Here is a 23527-nt window from a genome sequence, read left to right on the forward strand (position 1 = left end):
CTACATACAGTTAGAAACCTCAGACAAGACACTGCTCAGAGGGTTTTACATGATTGTTCTGTGTTGTGAAGAAGGGAGACCCGCATTTGGGTTTACAAACAGACTGTTCATGACTTCACTTGTGAATGCGAAAGATTTGATCTGGTCCCACATTGAGGATATCACATGTCTCAAGTCCTTTCATGGTTTCAAAAAATGCAGGTATCTGCTCAGGACTTTCTTCACTGCTTCTTTTACTTCTTTATTCCTCAGGCTGTAGATGATGGGGTTCAACATCGGGGTTACCACTCCATAAGACAGTCCGATGATTTCATCGGATACTTTTGTGTCCTTTGACTTGGGTTTCATGTACATAAAAAGGGCAGAACCGTAGAATAAGATGACTACAGTCAGGTGGGCTGAACAGGTAGAAAAGGCTTTTGTTCTCCCTTCAGCAGAATTAATTCTTAGGATGGAAGAGAGGATGAAAACATAGGAGATAAAAATTAACAGTAGAGGAATCATCAATAAAACAATACTTGCCACGGTCATGATAAGCACATTTGTGGAGATGTCTGCACATACGAGTTTAAGAAGAGCCAGAATCTCACAGGTAAGATGGTCAATGATGTTATTCCCACAGAAGGGCAATACCATTGTTAGGACAGTTTGGGCTAAGGAGTTTAGACAGCCTATGATCCAAGACCAGGCAGCCATGTGCACATAAAGCACCCTGCTCATGATGATGGGGTACCTCAGCGGGTTGCAGATGGCCACATACCGGTCATAGGCCATCACAGCCAGGAGGACACACTCAGTGGAGCCCAAACCAAGAGAGACAACCATCTGCAGAGCACAGCCAACGAAGGAGATGGATTTTCTCTCAGACCTGAATATGATGAGCACTGGGGGAATGGACGATGACGTGTAGCAGATGTCCAGGAATGAGAGGTTCCCAAGGAAGAAATACATCGGGGTGTGAAGGCGAGAATCTAGGATACTGATGATAATGAGGAGGCTATTTCCCAGGAGGATTATCACATACATGATGAGACAGAGTACCAACAGAAAGAGCTGGAGCTCTGGGTATTGGGAAAGTCCCACCAGGAAGAATTCGGTCACTGCTGAGTAATTCCCTGTCTCCATGTGTCATGTCACCTAGGAGGTTTAGAAAAGGATAAGACTCTGGGAATTTTGGTTTTTTAAATGTAGATGTATCACATGACTTTCACTTACATTATTTTGTTTTATTCTTAGACCAAAGCCTGGAAATCAGCAAGAATAGGGACATTAAGTAATTTTATTAATGATGGAGCAGGCACTGAGAGAGCAATACTGCCGAGGTTCACGCAATGGCAGAAGCTGGAAATTGTGCTGAAAAGTTTCAGGCTTCCAGTTAAATAAAATATAGGGACAAATTACTTTCAAATGTGGATATGTAAGAATCTCTTCATTAATGAATATTTTGAAGTATAACTGAATTCTAATAAAGCTAGATCCGATTGAAGTATATCTATTCAGTACCATGCCACTTACTTTCCATATGGCTATTTTAAGTTACTTTTTTTTTGAGTCTCAACTACCTCAGCTACTAGTTTTAGCTAGTAAAATAGGGCAAGGGGCAGGACAAAGCTATAGTTCTGGCAGTTTGTTGTGAGACCTAAATTAGATAACATCTGTTAAATGACAGGCATAGTAGGCAATTCCAACACACCATCTAAAATTACATATAACATAATGGAATATAATAGATATATAATACAATATGACAATGTTAAGTATATATTAATAAATATTTTAAATTATAACTTTTAAGTCTACTTGACTGACCAAGAAAGAAATATTGCTTTAGAAAAAAAAATCAGGGCAAGAGGATTGAGGTTTCAGACCATAGTTAATGGGATGTGAATATTTTCTGATTCAAGAAATAGTCTGATCCAGAGTCAGGGGACATCTATCCAGTTAAGAGTGTGGGAGTCAGGGCCTGGAATCTGCTCTACTTTAATGTAAGTCACTTTATATAACATTTCTTCCTAACTTTTGTGATTTTCCAATGCTTTTTTCCCTTCTATTCTTCTTTCTTTACCACTTACCTCTTAGATGCATATTTTATGTTTTTCCAGGTAACTTTATATCATTTTATAAGTACTTATTAATATATACTTTTCCTGAATTTTTATATTTGATACTTTGGAATGCGCATACAGGTCTTCCATATTTTAAGTTTTATCCATGAGTCTTCCACATGTGACTGATTGGTAATGGCTAATTTTTATTGAGCACTTTGTTGTAAGCACATTACAGTGTTGTAAGCTCATTACATGGAATTCATTAACTCATTTAATCTTCAACGTACCTCTAGATAACTTCTTTTACTCCCACTGTTCAGGGGCAGAACGGAGACAAAAGCTTAAGCAATGTTCACAGCAATGTTCATGAGGTCACAAGGATAAATGCTAATGACAAAATCCAATATCCAGTTGTCTGGCACCAAAGTCAGCCCTCTAAACCACTTGACTACCTCTCACAGTTTCTGACACTGATTCAAAGCAAGATAAGACTATTTTAAAAAGTGTTCCTCTGCTGTGTTTAACTGAAATTGCGAGAATTTCTTGCCTGTGTTATTTCTGATTGTAAGTGATGTGAGGGGATCTCTAAAGTCTGCATCCCAGCCTTTTTCCTGTAGGCTTTGGAGCACGGTGTCCACAGTTTTCAACATCTCACAACTATATGTCCATAGTTTTCTACCTAGTTTTCTCGCAATTACAAGAGTTTGCATAATTAAGAATAATGATGTGAGATTCCTTAGCATTACATTTGTTTCTACCAGTCACACATCTGGAATCCTTTAACTTTTGTCTTTATTCTGTAGATTAGTATATACTTTAGGACCTGTAATTGCCCTAGTTCTTGCCTTGTATGCCTTTTAAAAATCAAACTAATCTTTTGCTAAGCTCTGACATTTTACAATTTCACAATATTAAAAACTCAGCTTTGCTTCCATTGTTTTATGTTTATTCTAAGATGACCAAACATGATTATAGACTTACATAAAGGACTAGGTAAGCTCTCGTATGCTACCACACATTATTATACCACTGTCACAGCTTGTGTTTTAGTAGATTGTGGTGGTAGGATGAAAATATTGCTGATCCTACCTTCACCCAACAACCACGCATCCTCTTTGGCCTTTGGTATGCAGAGAGTTTGAAGGCATGGATGAGGGGCTTACTCCTTGGCTAGTCATAATGACAGAACTTCTCCAAGTATTTCCTCTCCACTCCCTCTCCGTTTCATTTTCCTTCCTCTTGGAGTGTTTGACCTAGACAGTGACCGTGGTAAGGTTGAAAAAGAGAGATGATGGCACCCACGTCTTAGTGTGTTGGAAAATATTCCCTTCTTCGTGAACCTCCTTTCCTGTCTCTAGTCACATTAGAATAATTTCCGCAAAGGAATCAGATAAGGCAGAAGGTTTAATTTGTCTGAAGATACTTGTGAAGGAAGAGAAATAGAAAGGGGAAGAGAATGAGGCAGAAGAGAAAAGAGGAAAAGGAGCTAATATTTACTGTTAAAGAAAATGCACTATACTAAAAATTTGTATCCTAGACGTGGGATGGTTCAGGACAAAGGGGTGGGGGAATGATTGTCTTTCTCTCTGTTCAAAAAAGGTTTCTAGTGAAGAATAATATTTTTCCAGAATAATATAGAATCCAGGATGAATAAGAGAAAACAAAAACAGTGATTTCCACAAGGACAATTAATCTATCACAAAAAGCCTATCTTAATTCCCCTCAATTTCCTTTCTGCCCACTTCTGCCATTGCTCCTCTCCTGCTAGAGTCAAGGAAGAAATTATTCAGTGAGTTTTCTCCCCAAGAATCATCTGCCTCCCAACAAAAGTTATCCTAACAGAGAAATACAAGCTAAGAGAAAACTGGGCGCGTGCTGTGCAACAGAAGTAAAGTCCTCTAGCCACTTCTCCAACCACACTGTCACCCCAAGTCCCTCTAATGTGGAAATTCTGAAGCCATTACTGACACTCTCAATTCCCTGAAGTAGCCATGCTGAATTTCTTCTGGTCTCCCCTAAATGCTACGTTATTTCTTTATGCACTTGTACGTGCTGTTATCTTAAGCAGGAAGGGCTTCTCTCAACTTAGGTATTACCTTTTGTAGGACAATTTTCTTACCTCTTTGTCTGAGTAGGATGGCCCTGCTATGTGTTATCACAGAAGCCCTGCACTCGCCGCTCTCCTTGTATCCTTCATTTACTCTTTTACTCAACACGTACTACGGCACATGTGCTGTGATGTATGAAAAGGACCCGCTGTAAACGCCAGACTTTCAGAATGGACCCTGGATGCAGAATGATTATGATAGCTATTTTATATTTTAAGAAACAAATAATTTATGTGCTATATAACATGTTTCAATGTGAAAAAGTTTTAAAACACTTCGTAAATTATTTTATCCAACTAAAATTGCCCTTTTTAAAACCCAGACTGTCAAAAAAAGAATAAAACTATGTTCAATCCCACTTATGAATGCATGTGCAAAGAATAAAAAGTACATCCAAATTGAATACTAAAATGATGTCATTATTTTTATTAATGCATGGAATTCTAAATTAATGCTTGGAAATCTATCAATATAATATACAAAACAAATTGGTAACAAAATAAAATACATTGTTATCTAACTAGATGCCCCAAAGCAATGATAGAAGACAACATTAATTCTTGATAAAACCTCTTAGTAATCCAGAGCTGGGAGGATTAATCATTAAGATGGAAATGTGTGTCTCTTTCAAACTACTGGTCAACACAATTCCAAATGGTAAGATGCTGGAGATAATTTTCCTAAAAGTCATTTGTAGGTGCATTATTATTATTATTTTACATTTTTTCCTAAGATATTCAACAATAGAGGAGAAAAACAGAAATAAGTGACATTGCAGGTAATATATTTCAAGTTCAATCATGTTTCAACAGTTGCTATAAGTTTTTTCCCTCTAGGATGCTGAAATTCTTGCATGTAATGATTATGGTATACGCGTGAAAAGACAATATCACATGTAATCTTACCAGTGCAAAGTGTAGTCTTGGAGAAGAGTTAAGGACAAGGTATAATGCTCATAATATGATATTACACAAAGAGGAGAAGCTTTAATAATGTTTGCAAATATATATATGCAACTATATTTCAGATTATCTATATCTATATATACATATAGCACGTATGTATATATACACTATAGTTTCTAAAGAAACTACTCCAAAATAATTACTGTTGTTTTCTCTGGAATATGGGATTTGAGGCATTAATAATTTGATCTATATTTTTATATTTTCCAAATAATTTTAGTTATTCTATATTTTATTATAAATATCAGAAATACTATTTTCAGATTTTTCTTGGAAGGGAATGATGGCTAGGACATCCATAACTTTGGCCCTTGTTATCTTTAAAACTCAAGTAGGAAATAAAACAGCCAATGGACAGGCAGCTGGGAGGGGATAGGCAGTTGTTGCTTTATATTACATAGACTAATTTAATGCAATGCAGTGTTCTGAGTTCAGCCAATCAGTCTCACATGTCTCTCCACCATCATCAGACATATTGACACAGCTTCAATTGTTGCAAAGGGATTCTAGAACTTACCATTTAGAAAGTGACCAAGCTTAGTAGTGCAGATGGATGCACTATAAAGCAACCACCAGTGCCATACAGGAAAAGTGAAAGACAAAGGAGATCCCTGGTGGGTAGGAGGAAGCATGGGCGAACATCAGGAACTTCTTGTACCTATGCTTTTCCTTTCTGCCATAAAGGAGTGAAATTTTAGTTTCTTCGTTCTCCAGGTTTTGTTCATCTCTCTTCAAAGTCTCAGTTCTTAGCTGTGTCCTCACCACTGGGCATCACCTATGGAAAGAAAAGAAACTCTGTTTGAGGACTTTGGATCATGAGGCATTCACCCTTCTTTCCCTCCCACCCTGACTCCCCACCCTGTGTTAATTAACTGGAGAGAGTAGCAATTTGTAAAGCACTTGTACTCATCCACACTCCCTGATTTTAACCCAAGGAAGTTTTTGAAGCAGGGTATAGCACACTCACCTTGGAAGATTTCCTCAAGAGGAAATGTTCAGCACTAAATATTGCATCCCTATATCCCGCTTCATCCACTTTTTCCTGCTGCTTGTAAAGAAAGCACTTGTCACAATATAAATGATCCCAAATGCTCTTTCAAGTAAATGACCCTCCAGAAGCTCTAAAAGAAGTTGATAATAAGTAATGCTGGATGAGTTAGAAATAAGTCCTCATCTCCTTTTTCTACATGGTTTTGAGAATTATTCTGAGTTTTTTCACTAACATTGTTGTGTGGGTACCCAGTGCAATTCTTTGTTACGGGGAACAGAGCTGAAATTTTATGCTCTTGTAGGAGCCTCTCTCTGAGCCATAGGCTCACATCTGGGACTGATTAGAAAATGCACTTTCCTCACTTCTGGGGATGTGCCATAGGAGCTCTGCCCCAGCCCTCACTTCTTGGTGCTTATTGTCAGTAAGGTATCTTTATACAGATGTGCTATGTTTTAATTGAAAGAACAGTTGTGTTGGAGTCAGGGGACCAAGAGCTCAGGCTTGGCTCTGGGGCTTCCTAGCTATACCAGCCTTGAGTCAGACACTTAACGTGAGTATGATGTAAAATGGAGTACAGCACTTTGTAGGGTTGTTGTGAGGATGAACATAACATACCTGGAAGATGTGGGTAGAGAGGGAATGCACAGTGTTAGTTTAATCTGAACTCCTGAGCTATCAGTTTTTCCTTTCCCATGGTAAAGAGAAACAACTAATACAAAGATCACTTTATGTTAGTGATTAGTTTATAAATACCCAAGGTGTTTCTTTCACCAACAATCCTCATTTTCCATGATTTTTCACTCTTTTATTCAAAACTTTTAAAATAAAAACATTCGGAATTCCTTGTTCCCATATCTTCTCTCCTTTCTGAAAGTAATTCTGCCCAATTCTGCTGAAGTCTGTCTCATTTAAGTATCAGCGTGGGATCTTCAAATGCTCACAATAGGTAGCTTGGGTTACTGGGAATACCAGCCTCAAAAACAAGGAAGCCATTTAGACACAAGCATGAATATCTATTCCGTGTTCCTTTTCTTCAGTGTTTCACTAACTTTCTCTTTCTATATATGGAAGTTTCTGTGGGTATTCCTTCTTAGATTAGTTCACATCTTAGCTACCTTCTCTTTAATCTATAGCCATGCTATTAGGGCCCACAGGCAAATATCCACAATTCCAGAAAACTGCTAGTGCTGCTGAGGGGAGAGACCAAAAATAAAGTGGTCATCCCAAATAGGCAGTCATGTTATAATTTTATGTCAATAGTAAATCAATCTGCCACATAAGTACTCTCTAACCTCTTGGCCCTGAACATTTCTAGAGGGCACACTTGTGGCTCTGATAGCCAATTTAAACACTTCCGTTTTCTTCTAAGAGACTCTGTTATCTCAGAAGTGATTTCAAGTTGAACTTTTAAATCTTGCTGAAGATGGTAACTTTTAGATGTATGAGAAATAATGTCTTTTTAAAAAATTATTTTATTGTTGTTCAATTACAGTTGTCTGCACTTTCTTCTCACTCCTCTACCCCACCCCAGTCAAACCCACCTCCCTCCCCTGCTTCCACCCTCCCCCTTGGTTTTGTCCATGTGTTCTTTATAGTAGTAGTTCCTGAAAACCCTTCTCCCCACTGTCCCTTCCCCCCTCCCCTCTGGCTATTGTTAGATTGTTCTTAACTTCAATGTCTCTGGTTATATTTTGTTTGCTTTTTCTTCTGTTGATTATGTTCCAGTTAAAGGTGAGATCATATGGTATCTGTCCCTCACCGCCTGGCTTATTTCTCTTAGCATAATGCTCTCCAGTTCCATCCATGCTGTCACAAAGGGTATAAGCTTCTTCTTTCTCTCTACTAGAAATAATGTCTTAAAGACCTAAATTGTACCTTACTTATTAAAAAGCAATTTTTTTCTTTGAATTAATTTTTCCCAGATTATATGTATAATGAAATAATACATATTCATTATAGAAAATTTGGGAAATTCAGAGAAGCCTGATGGAGAAAATTAAAGTCACTCACAATTTCAGATATAATGTGTTGATATATTGATTATTATTTTAAAGATTTTATTTATTGTATTTTTAGGGAAAGGGAGGGACAAAGAGAGAGAGAGAAAAACATCAATACAATGTCTACTACCCATGTGCCATTTATTAAATAGTTCATTCATTTTTTCCTGCTTACTAATGTCATTTTAATATCAAATATCAAATTTATTTGGGATAAACTTTTATATGTGCCCATGGTATCTCTGAATTCTGTACTCTGTTCCTTCGGTATATCTGCCTTTACCTATACTGATGGCACACTATCTGAAGTGCTATAGCTTTTTGTCTTGATATGTGGCATATTGAGTACACATTTCTTTTTTTCTGCATTTTCATGGTTATTGTTGGCCCTTTTCTTTTTTATGAATTGTAGAATCAACTTAACAAATGTAAAATATCCTATCTTATTTTGTTTGTAGTTACATTGAATTTTTTAAACTTTATTTTTATTGTTAACAGTATCACAGATGTCCCCATTCCCTCCTTCTTTGCCCGCCTCAGCCCAGCCCCCACCCCCTCCCTCTGGCCATCACCACACTGTCGTCTGTGTCCATGTGTCATGTGTGCATGTTCTCCGGCTCATCCCTTCCCCCTCTTTCATCCAGCTTCCCCTCCCCCCTCCACTTTGACAGCTGTCATTCTATTTTTTTCCTCAGTTTATTTTGTTCATTAGATTCCACATACAAGTGAGATCATCTGGGAATTATGTTGAATTTTTAAAAATTGGGGCAAATTAATATATTTATTTTTAATTTCCTAACTGGAACAACATAGAGCTTCACAATTTACTTGGGTTATTATTATTATTTTTTAATATGAGAGAGAGAGAGAGAAACATCAATTTTTTGTTCCATTCATCTATGTATTCATTAGTTGTTTCTTGAATGTGTCCTGGCGGGAGACTGAATCCACAACCTTGGCACATGCGTATGATGCTCTAACCAACTGAGCTTCCTGGCCAGGACTTTACTTGGGTTTTTTAATGTCCTTTAATAATTTCACATTTAATAGTAATTTTATTATCATTAAATTTTCAATATTTTGGATTTTTTCAGTCTATTTCTAACTTATTATTTTTAGTATATTTTAAATTTCCAGATTTAAAAGACTATTGAGGGATTATATTTCCAATATTTATTTTTAATACTTTTGTGTTGTGGCTAGAGTTGAGGTTTGCATGATACTGATTCTTTGGTACTTAATGAGACTTGCTTTCTCTTCTAATGTTGCATCAGTTTTTATAAATATTTCATTTGGGTTTCAATGCAAAGTTGTGTGTATGTGTGTGTTTACTCACCTGGTTGAAACAGATATATTAAATTTTCCCTTTTTATTATAGAGTTGTCTTTTCCTTGTAATTCTGTCAACATTCAGCGTGTTCATCCTGAAGCTGAGATGTAAGGTTCATAAGGACATTTTTTTTCTTAGTGGTCAATTCTCTGGTAATGCCTTTGCCTCAAGGTCTTTTTAGCCTAATTTAATTAGAACAGCACTTTCTTTTGATTGGGATTTGTGTGGTATACATTTTTTCATCACATTACTTTGCAACTTTCTGTATCACATTTTAGAAACTTTTCTTATAAATAGCATATAACTGGTTAGTTAAATTTACCGCTGGGATGAAAGATCATTTTAGCATTAGAGAATACATTGATGTAATTCTCCATAATGTCAAGTGATGTATTCTAACTGGTGGAGGGAGCCTCTGGTGTCTAGCGTATAGGGCCAGGGTTACTGCCACATGTCCTGCAATGCCCAAGGGCAGCTCCCCACAGTGGAGAATTATCCAGCCCAAAATACTAATGGTGCCAAGGTTGAGAAACTCTGATGTAGAGGAATGGCATCGCCAAAAACCTCTTCATAGACTTAGGGCCATTTAAAAAGTTTAATTAAATAATAAATGTTGTAGGAAGCACCAAACTCCTATTGCTACGGTGCATGCAATTTGGCATGTGCTAGGGAACTAACAGTCCCCTCAAGTAGCTAAAAATAGGTGAAAGAACTTTCTAGATAACACAGTCTGCCAAAGAAGTTTGTTGTTTCCTTTTTTTTCCTCATTATTTTAGAATTTGATTGTTGTAAATCTTCTGATACATTTCTTTCCTTACCTGTCCTCTTCTTGTATCCGTCTCCTAGGAATAACAATTAAAACCCTGACTATAGATGACTATAGAAAATTAAGTTTCATAGAGATCATTAAAATTATTTTTAATTTCTCTTAGGAGTTGTAAAACAGTAAAAAGTTTTATATTTTTAAAGTACTATTAATTTTTATTCATTTTGTATGTAGACAATTGTATGGGGTAATGAAAATTTCATTTCTTCCTTTATAATCTGTATATACCTAATTTCTCATTTAAAAAAAAAATTTGAATTCTAGTCCAATGTTGATAGAAGAAAAAAACACATTTTTTTAATCTCATTTTGAACACTAAAAGGAATATATGTTTAATATTTCATCATTAACTATGGTACTTGCTGTAGATTTTTGATAGGTATCTTTTAGCAGGTTGAAGAAGTTCCCTTCTGTTGTAATTTGCTAAGATTTAAAAAATTATAAGTGCATGTTGAATTTATTAATATCAATTGGTTTTTCTGGATTTATTAAAATGGGCATGCTTTTTAAATTATGAAACTCTGCAGGAATGTCCCTAAAAGTCAGTCAAAGATTACTTTATTAACATCATCATCATAATTATTTAATATTACTTTTTTCTGAAATATCCAACTGATAGATCATTGTAATTTTTTTTTCTAGAATGCTGAACATCTCATATGTGGTGGTAGAACATGCTATAATATGTGAGAAAGCAAATTCATTTGTTATAGCACTAAAAATTGTGATCTTGGAGAAGAGTTAAGGATAAAGAAAAATGCTTATAATATAATATGTGATAAAAGCAAGTTTTGTGGCATTACAATTGCATGTGTATATATATATATATATATGAAAGAATCCATACCAAAATGTTAATTGTGGTTTTCTCTGTCAGACTGAATTTTGAAGCATATTTTTCGCACATAGTAGGTAGCATGTCTTATTCCAAGATGGCATAGATGCTTCTCCCTATTCTGTTGAATACAGCTAAAAGTCTGGACATTTTATATACATATAAAAGCATGGGAAGACTCTGAAACATGGAGAGAAAAAAAGACCAGCCAGGGACTTTGGGACCTAAGGAACCATAAGGAAGTGGTTTCCTTGGTTTTCTTTTTGCCTTCTACATATTCCAGACTGAGTACTAGGTAAGCCAACAACTTGGAAATAACTAATGGAAACAAAAGAAGGACCCAGAAAATCTTACTCTCTCTAGTCATAGGACCAGAAAAGGAGTGGTTTAGCAAGACAGAAAGCGTTATGGCAATAGTTGCCCTATTGCAGCCAGATACCAGAGAAAAATACTGCAACCCTTCCTCCTCTCCCCCTCTTTCAGCTCTAGACAGGGTTTTGTAAGAGGAATCGTGGGAAGTCAGGGCTTTTGCCATAGCCCAGTGCTAATTAATCTTTCCACTGCTGTGTTAATAAAGATCATATGAGAAGCCTAGACTTCCACCCCATTTGGAGTGAATGAGCTAGCAGCTCCTTTTCCTAAAGGGCATGGTTTTACAGGAGCCCTGCTAAAATGGAAGATTTGAAGAAGATTCAGATTTGCATTGTTCTTAAATAAAAAAGGTACAGGTGAATATTACTCTTCATACAAAGATTAGAGCACTAATTAGAGCACTAGTGCTGGCAGAAGCCATTGTTCTTTTGATGAGTCCTGCCCCAACAGAGCCAGCAGGTAGGTGCCATATCTGAGGCTCCATCAACCTGGCACCCACTGTTTACCCCACCCTGGTGATTCTCTGATGTCCTGCCCACCCAACTGTGGACCCACCCAAGCTGTTTCCTGTGGCTTTTCCACATGAATGGCTTGTCTTGGTCCGTGCTTCAGATTTTCCAAAAATCCCTCAAACAAGCAACATCTGCCCTTGGTGTGCCCTGTTCCTTTCGCTAAGTGGCCCCAGGCCTGGCACTAGCAGCAACCATCCTTGGTTCACAGTTTGGCCTCACCTAGGCACCTCTAAGCCCAGCAAAAGTAGCAGCCATCTGCAGATTGCTTTGTAGCTCATGCCATGCGGCCCTGGGCAGCGCACGGGAGGTCATTGACCTTGGCTCATACCTCCCAGGAGGCCCCAGAGTCACCCAGAGGAGAGCTTCAGACCACATTGAAGCACCACCCAACCACCTCCGCAATTAACACACTTAAGGGCAAACTCAGCAGGCACCAGAGCTCTGCTGAAATAAATCCTGCTCTATGGGGTGGGCCCCTGCATAGCCGATTCTTCAAGGTAGTTGTTTGTTGCACCCAGTCTTTGCAACTAATTGGCCTGGAGGTAAATCCCTCCCATTGATATGCCAACAGTAATCAAGACTTAAGTACTGTAGGAAGGTATACACAGCCTACCTGGGCAAGTGCACATAAGGTGCCCAGCTCAGGTGAAGTGGGAGACTGTGCCACTGGATCCTATAGGACACCTACAACATTAGGCCACTCTACCAAGAGATGTGACAGCTCTACCTAATACGTAAAAACAAAGACAGGGAAGCTGCCAAAATGAAGAGACAAAGAAACACGTCCCTAATGAAAGAACAGAACAAAATTCCAGAAAAAAAATACTAAACAAAATGGAGACAATCAATCTACTAAATGCAGAATTCAAAACATTGTTTATGAGGATGCTCGGTAAACTCAGTGAGAACTTCAACACCATGAAAAAGAACCAGCCAGAAATTAAGATTACACTAAGCAAAATGAGGACTAATTTACAGGGAATGAACAGTAGAATAGATGAAGATGACAAATCAGGAATTTGGAATATAAGGAATCAAAAACACCCAAAGCGAACAGCAAAAAGAAAAAAAGAATTAAAAAAAAAATGAAGATAGGGTAAGGAGCTTCTGGAGCAACTTCAAGTGTACCGACATTTGCATCATGGGGATGCTGGAAGGAGAAAAGAGAGCAAGAAATTGAAAACCTATTTGAAAAAAATAATGACAGAAAACTTCCCTAACCTAGTGAAGGAAATAGACATACAAGTCCAGGAAGCACAGAGTCCCAAACAAGATGAACCCAAAGAGGCCCACACCAAGACACATCATCATTAAAATGCAAAAGGTTAAAGACAAGAAGAATGTGAGAAGCAGCAAGAAAAATGCTGTTAGTTATTTACAAGGGGATTCCAATAAGACTATCAGCTGGTTTCTCCATAGATCTTTGCAGAAATATTCAAAGTGTTGAAAAGCAAGTGCCTGCAACCAGGATTATTCTACTCAGCAAGCTGTCATTTAGAATCAAAGGACAGACAGCTTCCCAGACATGAAAACATTAAATGAGTTTGTCACCACCAAACCACTATGAAAGTCTTCTTTAAGGAAGAGAAAAAAGAAAAATATGCACAATAAAATGGAAATACACACATACATATACATAACTCAACAATTGAATCTAAAAAACAAAATAAACAAGCAAACAAACCGACTCACAGGTACAGAGAATATTTTGATGGTTGCTATATGGGAGAGGGGTTGGGAGGATGGGTGAAACAGGTGAAGGGATTAAAAAGTACACATTGGTTGTTACAGAATGGTCATGGGGGTGTAAAGTACAGCCAAGGGAATATAGTGAATAATGTTCTAACAACTATGTATGGGTGCACGCATGGGGGCATACGTGGGTAGATTTGTCAGGATGACCTCTCAGTGAGTTATATAACATCTAACCATTGGGGTACACACCTGAAACTAACATGATATTGTGTGTCAACCCCAATTGAAAAGTGAAAATGATTTAAACAAAAAATAAGAAAGAAAAACTAATAACACATCCATTTATAAAATATGTCAATACATTTTGTTAATCAAATCATAAAAGAATGGGTTCAGAAAATTCATTTGTGCTTTCAAAATCTGTATCATTTTTCCTGGAATTGTTTTGTATCCCATATGGAATTAATAAGTGTTTTTCCCTTTGCTCATTTTGGAAATGGAGAAAAATTTCATTCTATCACTGTCACAAAAGAATACCTATATATTGCCGTGTATAATGTGCGCCCACATCTTTGTGTGCATTATAAATAAGATTATACTATTATACCATGGTATATAATCATTATACCCATGTATAATGTGCATCCTTATTTTTCCCTCAAAAATTTGGGCAAAAAAGCATGCATTATACATGGCAAAATATGGTACTAATCTTTTTACTTCCTTATTTCTCTTGCCGTGGCTAGTTTTCATAAATCTTCTGAATAACTGCTATTCTTTGCACCTGAACAAAAATTAGATTTGCCATCCTTATGGCAGGCAGGCATTTTTTTTTTGCAACAAATTCAATAAAAGAGTGAAAAGGAAATTTTAGAACTGCAAAATATAATGATGGAATAAAAATTTCAGTGAACGGGCTCAACCGCAGAACAGAGGTGGTAACATGCTGGATTTCAACAGTATTTGATTTTCTGTTGTTTTTCTAATTTAGAGACAGAATCAAAGATCATTTTCTAATACATGTATTTCGAGTGATAAATTTTCTTCTGTTCACTGGCTTTAGCTGGATCTGTAAGTTTTTGTTAGTTTCGTCATTATCATTTATTTAAAAACAGTTTTACATTTGTTGTGATTTATTCCTCACACTGTATGTTATTATGAGTACATTATGAAAATTCCTAACATTCAGGGATTTTTTTAGTTACATTTTCTCTAAAGTTTTAGCTTAATTCTGTATGGTCAAAGACATTCAATAAATTATTTAAATTGAAAGTATTTGAGGCTTATTTGAAGACCCATTATTTGTAGTATTCATTCTGCTATCTATCCCATATACTGAGTTTCTTATTTGAACTGTTCTATGTTTTTTATCTAGTCTTACCATGTAAATTTTTTTTTTTTGGTAATTGCTTCTTTCTGCTTTATGATACCAATAGTCTCCCATATCTCATTAAGGATATTTATTTTGTTCATTCAAAATGTTTGTTCTGTTCAATGAATTCTGCCTCATATGATCTTGGGTTGTTCATCTTACTGTCTTTTATAATTGTTCTCACATTATTAGTCTCTATGGAATTCATTTTCCAAAGTAAAGGTGAAAGTTCGGGCCCTAACTTGAGGTGGGTTCAAGGTTTGGGGATCCCCATTTGTGTATAAGCAAATGTGTTTCTTCGCCTGGAAACCACCACCTAAGGGTACATTCCTTCACCTCTTTCTGGACACTGTTCTTTCCTAAGTCCTTTTTTCCAAAATATCCCAGCTTTTGCGTGAGATAAGGCAGAAGGAGGGACCTCTCTAGGTAGGCTGCTTTGTGTGCCCTTATTGTGAATTGTTCATGCTTTATCTGTTCTTAGTTCTGTGCTACTCTCATGTCACTTTGTCTACCTTAGCTCGTGAGGGTTAGAGGAGGGTCAAATGTAATTTCCCCATGGCGATGCAGGAAGTAAAGAAGAGTTAGACTCAAAACTACTCCCTCAATCGATGTCTTGTCAGTGGCTACACTGCTTCTTTGTGTTTCTTCTAGTTTCAATCTGTTCTTCAGAGTGGTACATTTTAAATCTTATTTCTATGGCATTTCCATGTTTGAGTGAGGAAGACGTTAGAAGATTATGTTAGTTTGCTCTCTCCAGAACTGGGAATATATGACTTTCATAATAAGTTGTTTGAGGAATGATTAGATTAAAAAGTTAATAGTTCCTGGAACAAGGAGGTCTCAATTAGTAAACACTGAATGAATGAAATCAGAAAGGGAGAAGATGAGGTAATGGGCTTGGGAATGTTGAAGAGCAGTAGTCAATCATGTGTCTCAGTAAGTTCTTCCTAGTTGTTTCTTCTTAGCATTTTTGCCCTAGAGAAGGATAGAAGGTTGAAGCTATAGGTGATATTTATGTGGTGGGTGGGTACATTTGAGCCAACAATATATAATTGTGTATCTACTAGAATGCCTTAGGGAAATACACTCAATATTCTCCTGTCTTCCTCATTTAAAAACTCTGAAAATAGTACTCTCATAGGATTGTTGTGAGAAGTACTGCCCAGACACCAGGGCTTTAGAAATGGCCAGAACTGGCAGTGATGCTGGGAGGGGCAATGCAGGCTTGGACTGGGGTCTGTGTGAGTCCTGGTTACAGCAAGTTAGGGTTGCAATGTAAGCAAATAAAAAAAATGACTCTCAGTTAAATTTGAATTATTCCTAATTGCCTTTGCATATGTACACTGGGATAAAAGAAAATATTGCTTAGGACATACTATACTAAAAATTACTTGTTTATCTGAAATAAATTATAAGTATCTATATTACATACCGCTTTAATTTTATTTCTGTAATTATTTGGCTCTACTCTAACATTTCTTTGTTTTACATAATTTGCCCATAAAACTTCTTGCAGTTACATTTGCAATGTAATATAGCTTTACTGTGGCCAAATCAAAACTATTTAATTCCTTTGTCCACTGAACATTCATTAAGGAGAAAACATGTTCAACATTTGCATTACGAGCCAGTGTACTGAAAACGTATTTGCATAAAGTTAAGAACTCTGAGAATTGCTTTTCAAATTTGATTTGTTGAAGCATATAATACCATTTTTCATGACACAAGTTGCTTTCCTATTGTTCACCATTATGGTACATCTTTCGCTCAAAAACTTTTGACAAATGTCCCCTGACAAAACTGAGTGCAGTTGTCAAATTTTATTCCATTCTCTTTAGCAGTACACACGATGATTTGGACTGTTTTCATGCTGAAGAGTATTTCATAACCTCCATGTATAATGATTGAATTCTTCAAGATTTGACATTGATTTCAAAAGATAGTCATGCCAAGGGTCACAATAATTACCCACTTTAAGTCAGAAGTTCTTCCATTGTTCTAAGTAAAGTATGGCTTGCTCGCCCCATGGAAGTCCCTGATTGTGTTCTGCTCCGTGTTGTCTCGCGCCAGTGTGGGCCTGACTGAAGGACAGGTTGGGTAAGTCTGGGGAATTGTGTGTGTGCAGGGTGGGGCAAAAGTAGGTCTACAGTTGTTCATATGGAAAATACAGTAATTCACAAATGATAATACAAGAGTAAACTCTGTGTTTTGTGTACTCACAACTGTAAACCTACTATTGATTCGAGTTGTTTTAGGGAGACCAGTGATAACAGAATGAAGATTATGGGTTCTGAGACTCCAGGATGTAGGGGTCAAAACAAAGGTGATTAGCAGATAATTTTATTAAGAACAAAGCATCATTTTTTACTTATGTGTCACAGATTACTATTGCATCTCTCCATCAGATATAGTCAATTTTAATTTCCATGTCTTGAAATTCCATTTTACCAGGGTTGCAGTTTTAAATTTGTTCTTCCCGGAGAATGTAAAGCCAGGAGAATTATTGCTGTTTTGTGAGTTATACTTCAATTACATTGTATTAGCAACTTTGTTTTAATTGCTGCTAAGGGATTTCATCCCCAAAGTACTAGAAAGTTTCTAAATTCTATTCAATCCACACTGTGAACTTTAAATTGCTTTTGGGATTTAGGAACATCCTCAAAGCAGCAAAGACTTCAAGTTGCTCTGGTGCTCTATTGGCTGGTTCTTTAAAGGAGCCTCTCATCGTGAAATGACTGTAAAGAGCCCGACTTTCATCTTTACTGGAAGTCAGTTCTATTTTGGTGCTGGTAAATTATTATTATTTTTAACAATAGCAATGGTAGCTACTTGATGTTAATGAAAACTAAGAAGCAGACTGTTCTTTTAGTTATCTTACTGAACTTGTTGGGATGGAATTTATGAGACTAGCAATCTGACAAAATAGTAGGACTTCTGTTTCTGGCATTTTAATATAGAAATACTGTATATTCCAGTGAAGTGGGATGCAAATAATTATAACATTGCTAATGCTTAATAATACTGTGAGTGACTTACCCCTCTCTGTCATGGGTAATCCGGGTAGGCGGGGGGAGGAAGATCAGCAGAACAGCTGTTGGAATAGAGGGAGCTGATTTCTGGGCAAGGTGAGGGTAACTTGTGTTTTCTCATACTTGGAAGTAAAAGAGTAAATTCCCTGTCACTTAAGTCCTTGGTTTATACATTTTTTCATGGTTTGGCTCTAGACCGAGACATATCCATTAGAGTTTTTCTGAGATTAACTTGTCATTCATTAATATGTATGACCCAGGATAGTTACCTAAAGGTTCCAATTTGTACTGAAAAAGACAAAGTATAACAATTTTATCTAAAAATGTTTTCTTTTACAAACATCACTGATGCCTCTAGTTAATGTTCTTAAGATATTGCAGGTATATATTTCCCCCAAATTAGAAATAACCAAAAGTTCTTTTTCTAAAAATGTATCTTTTTGGTTTGTTCTTTTAGCCACAGAACTCTTGTAAAACCAAAGTTGTTGCCATTGAAGCAGGATTTGTATATACCATTGTGTGTGTATGTATATGCTGAAGAACAGTGATTTTTGTTAAGGCTAACATATTAGTTGTGGAGGAAATATCTATACATATCAATAATATTTTATATGTTTTAGACTTGTTTGGGCAAAATGTTATGGTGACACTGCATTCAAAATAATTTCAAATTCAGAATGTAAGTAACATACATAATTCTAACCCAGTTGTGTGTGTTCTGAATGTTTTTTTAGCACGTTCTTTAACACGGACTTTTTGTTTTTAGCTAAAGTCTCTTTTATGAGATCTTAAAGTCTAAGTGATCTTAGCTTAGAAGATTGTAATATTCTTATCCTATCTGTGTATCCAATTATAGTCCATATGACCCAGAGGGAAGCCACTCAAGGATGCACACAACTCTTATGGACACCTCTTTTACGGATCCACATGCACTGCGGATGCTGCAGAATTCCTTTTGGTGAAAGAAAATATTAACATGGGAAAGACCAATCAGTCTCATGTGACAGAATTTGTCCTTTTGGGGCTTTCTGGCTACCCAGAGCTTGAGGCCATTTACTTTGCTCTGGTCCTTTACATGTACCTGGTGATCCTGCTGGGAAATGGAGTCATCATCGTTGTCAGTGTCTATGACTCCCACCTGCACACCCCCATGTACTTCTTCCTCAGCAACTTGTCATTCTTGGACATTTGCTACACCAGTTCTTCTATTCCCCTATTTCTCAGCAGCTTCTTAACTTCGAAGAAAACCATTTCCTTCTCCGGATGTGGAGTGCAAATGTTTCTGTCCTTTGCTATGGGAGCCACAGAGTGTGTCCTCCTAAGCATGATGGCGTTTGACTGCTATGTGGCCATCTGTAACCCTCTGAGATACCCCATCATCATGAGCAAGGCTTCATACGTGCCCATGGCTGCTGGGTCCTGGATTGCAGGGAGCGTCAATTCTGTATTGCAAACCTCTCTTGCAATGAGGCTTCCTTTCTGTGGGGATAATGTCATCAATCATTTTACTTGTGAAATCTTGGCTGTCTTAAAATTGGCCTGTGCTGATATCTCCATAAATGTTATTAGCATGGTTGTTGCTAATATGATTTTTCTTGTTGTCCCAGTACTTTTCATCTTTGTTTCTTACGTTTTAATTATCTCCACCATCCTGAGGATCCCTTCTGCAGAGGGAAGGCGCAAAGCCTTCTCCACCTGCTCTGCCCACCTAGCAGTGGTGATTATATTCTATGGAACCATCCTCTTCATGTATGCAAAACCCAAGGCTAAAGACTCTTCTGGGGCAGACAAAGTCCAAGTCACAGACAAAATCATCTCTCTCTTCTATGGAGTCGTGACACCTATGCTCAATCCTCTCATCTACAGTTTGAGGAACAAAGATGTGAAGGCAGCTGTGAAGAACATACTGTGTCGGAAATGCTCCTAGAGAGAATGTGAATGCTATTTTTTTTTTAAAAAAAGAATTCCTTTACTCTGAATGCAGGACTAGTTCTTACCTGAAGTCTCCAGAATAAAAATAAATGTTAGTGGTACCATTAATCCCTGAAACTTATTTTTTTGTTCCTGGCATTTAAATGTGAGAAAAATCTAGGGCCTACATGGCTTTTCCCTTTATGACTAGATTAAGGAGAAAGGGGACAGAAATTTATGAGCAAAAGGATTGTCATCCAAACCACTCACCTTCCCGTGGATAACAGTTCAGGAATGATGAGTTCTATAATTTTATGTAAAAGGAAATGTTATTTTGCTAGCTTAACTTATCTTCTATGTGCATCAGCTTTCTAGTCTCATATCTTTTTTTAAGAAGTAGAACATGCCTTGTTAAGGGGCAGAGTATTATATGAACTCAACATCAAATAACTGATAATGAGGTAGTCTTTGATCATTTAGAGGGAAAGGGTGAGCGCTTTAGGGTGTTAGGTGCCTGACCTATGTATATATCATAGAGAGACAAGAGTAGCAAAATGAAGCTATTTTTTCCTAGGCCTGATTTCTTTTGGCTGCAAACTGGCAAGCACACTTCTGTGCAGAGGCGTCTGAGGCAATGTGAGAATTTGTGCAGACAACCCAGCTAATGGGGAAATTTGGTCTGTCTTGGGTTTCGATAGATGAGCTGTGGCATCTTTGAATGAAAAAACATTGTAATTGATAAATGACTCAAAAAAGTTACTTGGTTTCTAAAAACATTGGTTGCACAGTTCTCTACAAACATGGTGATAATGGGCTTAGAGTGTCACATATTAAATATTTTTTCAGTTACGTGAATTTCCTATAGAATATTAGCTTTCCATTCATTCAGTTAGTTGTTTATTCCTTATTTCAGTTATACAATCAACCAGTATTTACTGAATACCTATTTTGTCTCAGGCATTGTGATAACTATTGGTGATATCAAAACACTAAACAAAATGGAAACAAAACCCAAAACATTATGAAAGAGCTCACCGTCTTGTGGAACACAGACGGACACATAAATTAGGGACAAAAATATTCAAGAATATTCATAACTTCTTCCTCTCCCTTACCTTCTAAGCTGACTATTTTGTTTGCTTTCATAGCACGCTGAGTCTTTATTAGGCAGAACAGAGTCATGGGTGGACTTGGAGCAGTTTAAATGGTATAAATGGAAAGGGCTTGGACCATCTCTAAGACACAAATGAAAGAGGATAATGAGAAAGAGGGGATAGGGCAATGAGGAAGAAAGAATTGTATGTTAGAGATTTCAAAGGGAGATAAGGGAGATATCTAAATAGATACTGCAAAAATAGAGGAAAAGAAAAGTTGGCTAACTGAGAAGATTTGATGCTGGTGATTCTTTCTTGGTGTCATTTAAAAATCTCAGTAAAGATGTATAGTACCCTTTAAGACATTTATTTGGTGATGGATCTTGTTTGCTTTGCAGTCTCACCATGCTGACACTGGCCATAAAATTGGTTAACTTAAGTGGGTCACAATTATAATTCAGTGTATTAAGTGCTGTTATAGGTGAATATGTACATTTCCCCTAGAAGGGGGAATTCTGGGAGGGGAAAGGGCTATTTCTGCTTAGCTAAACTGGGAAAAGCAATTCTCCTCATGGTGCAGAGGAAATTCCTGCACAGAAGAAATTTTCAGACAGATAATATGACATGTATTGCACTACCACTAAGAATGCACTAACACTAAGAGTTTGGATTGGTTGAACTTAGGTTGTTTTGTTGGCGTAGTAATAAGTGAGAAGATTGGAAAGGCAGCTTAGAGCCAAACTGTGGGGGCTTCAGATGCTATGCAGTCAATGTCTCAATCTAGGTTTGAAGTGGTCACCCTCGACTCTCTGGGGCTCAGGAGGATGCATCAGGGCTACCACACAGATGAGCACATTCCAAGAAGTCACATCTCTGATACCCCTTACCCTCTACCTGGCTCTGCATTTGTCTGTCTTATATGCCCCAGGGTTCCACAGAATATTTTATTTGGAAAAAAGTATTCTGTTGCTAGGAAAAGTTTTAAAACACTAAGGTGGGCAATAGAATTCAGGAAGAGTTATAAGAAAGAGATTGGTGCTTTTGGATTGGTGTTTTAGAAAGATCATTTTGGCACTCGGGAGGATAAAGTGCTATACCTCTTGCTGATAAGTTCCCAGGGCTGTTTTGTACTTCTTGGCTAGCCACTAGCCCTCATCTTGTCTTCCTTCCTGTAGGCTTCCGGTACTGAGACCTACCCAGCTCCTTGGAGTTTCTGTTCTCTTCCTGACTGGTTGTGGATTCTCAAATAACTTTCATAATCCTTTGGTTTAAAGTTTCACTTTAATTAATAGAGGCAACAGAGAAGAAAAAGAAAGTAACATGAATGAGAATGTTCCACAGGTTTAGGAAGTTCTAGGCATTACCAGAATTGGTTCTGATATATAGATACTGACTATATATATTCACCTCTGCATATTTCCTAGGACTTCAAGTTATTTTTCTTTAGTGGAAGATCTTTTCAGCACCTAAGTCAAAAAGAAAAAAAAATGCCTCCAATGCTTGGAAGCCTGTTCTACTTTATGTTAGTGGAGAGTGGTATTGTTTAAATACTTCTTGTGGTGCAGAGAGCCAATTTGACTGCTGGATGTTAGCTTTTTCCTTCATTCTTTCCTTACGTTTTTGTTCCTTCTTTCTAAAGTGAGGTTGAGGTGCTTAATGTATGTTCTTACATCACTGACTAATCCCTACTCTCCACAGCATTTTCACCTTAGCTGTTCAGTATTCACATTGCTCTGCATATATTCATTTGTGCTCACAAGTATATATATATGTATGACAATGTAAGGAGACCTGGAGTGAAATAATATGACTTTGGACAACCTCTGAGTTCACGCATTGCCTGAAATTCAGTTTCGTCATTATTAAAATCCAACATGAATGGATCACTTGGTCAATGTGAGGTGGTGAGCTAGTGAAATCCTTTATGTGAACATAGTGGAAAACCTTAAAGTACTGGAAAAATGAGACATATTAAATTATAACTTTACTCATTTGTTTTTAATAGCAGGGACTAGATCCTTTATTTCTTCTGTATTCCGCTATAATCTAGTATTATACCATAGTTTGTGTGTTTTTAGGTCTATAACAGGAGCCCCATAAATATAACATACGTTGTTTAGTCGATTGATTTATGAAAATTGGCTGAGTGCACTAAATTTAGAATATATTAATACCAGTGAAGCTGTGCATTTATCATGCTATGGTTAATGAAAAGATAAAATTATCTGAAAATAAAGACACAGACACAAGTGCTTCTAGTCTGTTCCTCCCTTGATCAGACAAAGTGAAGCCGGACTTCCAGAGTTCACCCCCTTTAGCCACATCATCCTCTTTCATCACCTGCTGCTAATGCTCCCTCCTTTCTTGTGCCATATTCAACTGTAAACATCCAGGGATCCACAATTAACTGCACCATTTTTCAGAGTTCAATGAACAAATT

At 37.1% G+C, this 23527-nt stretch overlaps 2 protein-coding genes across 2 annotated transcripts; one reads left to right on the top strand and one right to left on the bottom strand.

The window, feature by feature from the left end:
* On the bottom strand, positions 1–1125 carry OR13D1 (olfactory receptor family 13 subfamily D member 1). The gene is made up of 2 exons (XM_024559951.2): positions 207–1125; positions 1–47 (listed from the first exon to the last, which is right to left on the bottom strand). Exons 1-2 carry the CDS (start codon positions 1123–1125, stop codon positions 1–3), a joined length of 966 nt encoding a protein of 321 aa, XP_024415719.2.
* A 17933-nt stretch (positions 1126–19058) lies between these two features.
* LOC112304520 (olfactory receptor 13C7) lies at positions 19059–20009 on the top strand. The gene has a single exon (XM_024560150.2). The coding sequence runs from the start codon at positions 19059–19061 to the stop codon at positions 20007–20009; it is 951 nt and encodes a 316-aa protein (XP_024415918.2).
* The last annotated feature ends 3518 nt before the right edge of the window (positions 20010–23527 follow it).

This window comes from Desmodus rotundus, chromosome 1, assembly GCF_022682495.2.
Source record: "Desmodus rotundus isolate HL8 chromosome 1, HLdesRot8A.1, whole genome shotgun sequence".
Lineage (NCBI taxonomy): Eukaryota > Metazoa > Chordata > Mammalia > Chiroptera > Phyllostomidae > Desmodus > Desmodus rotundus.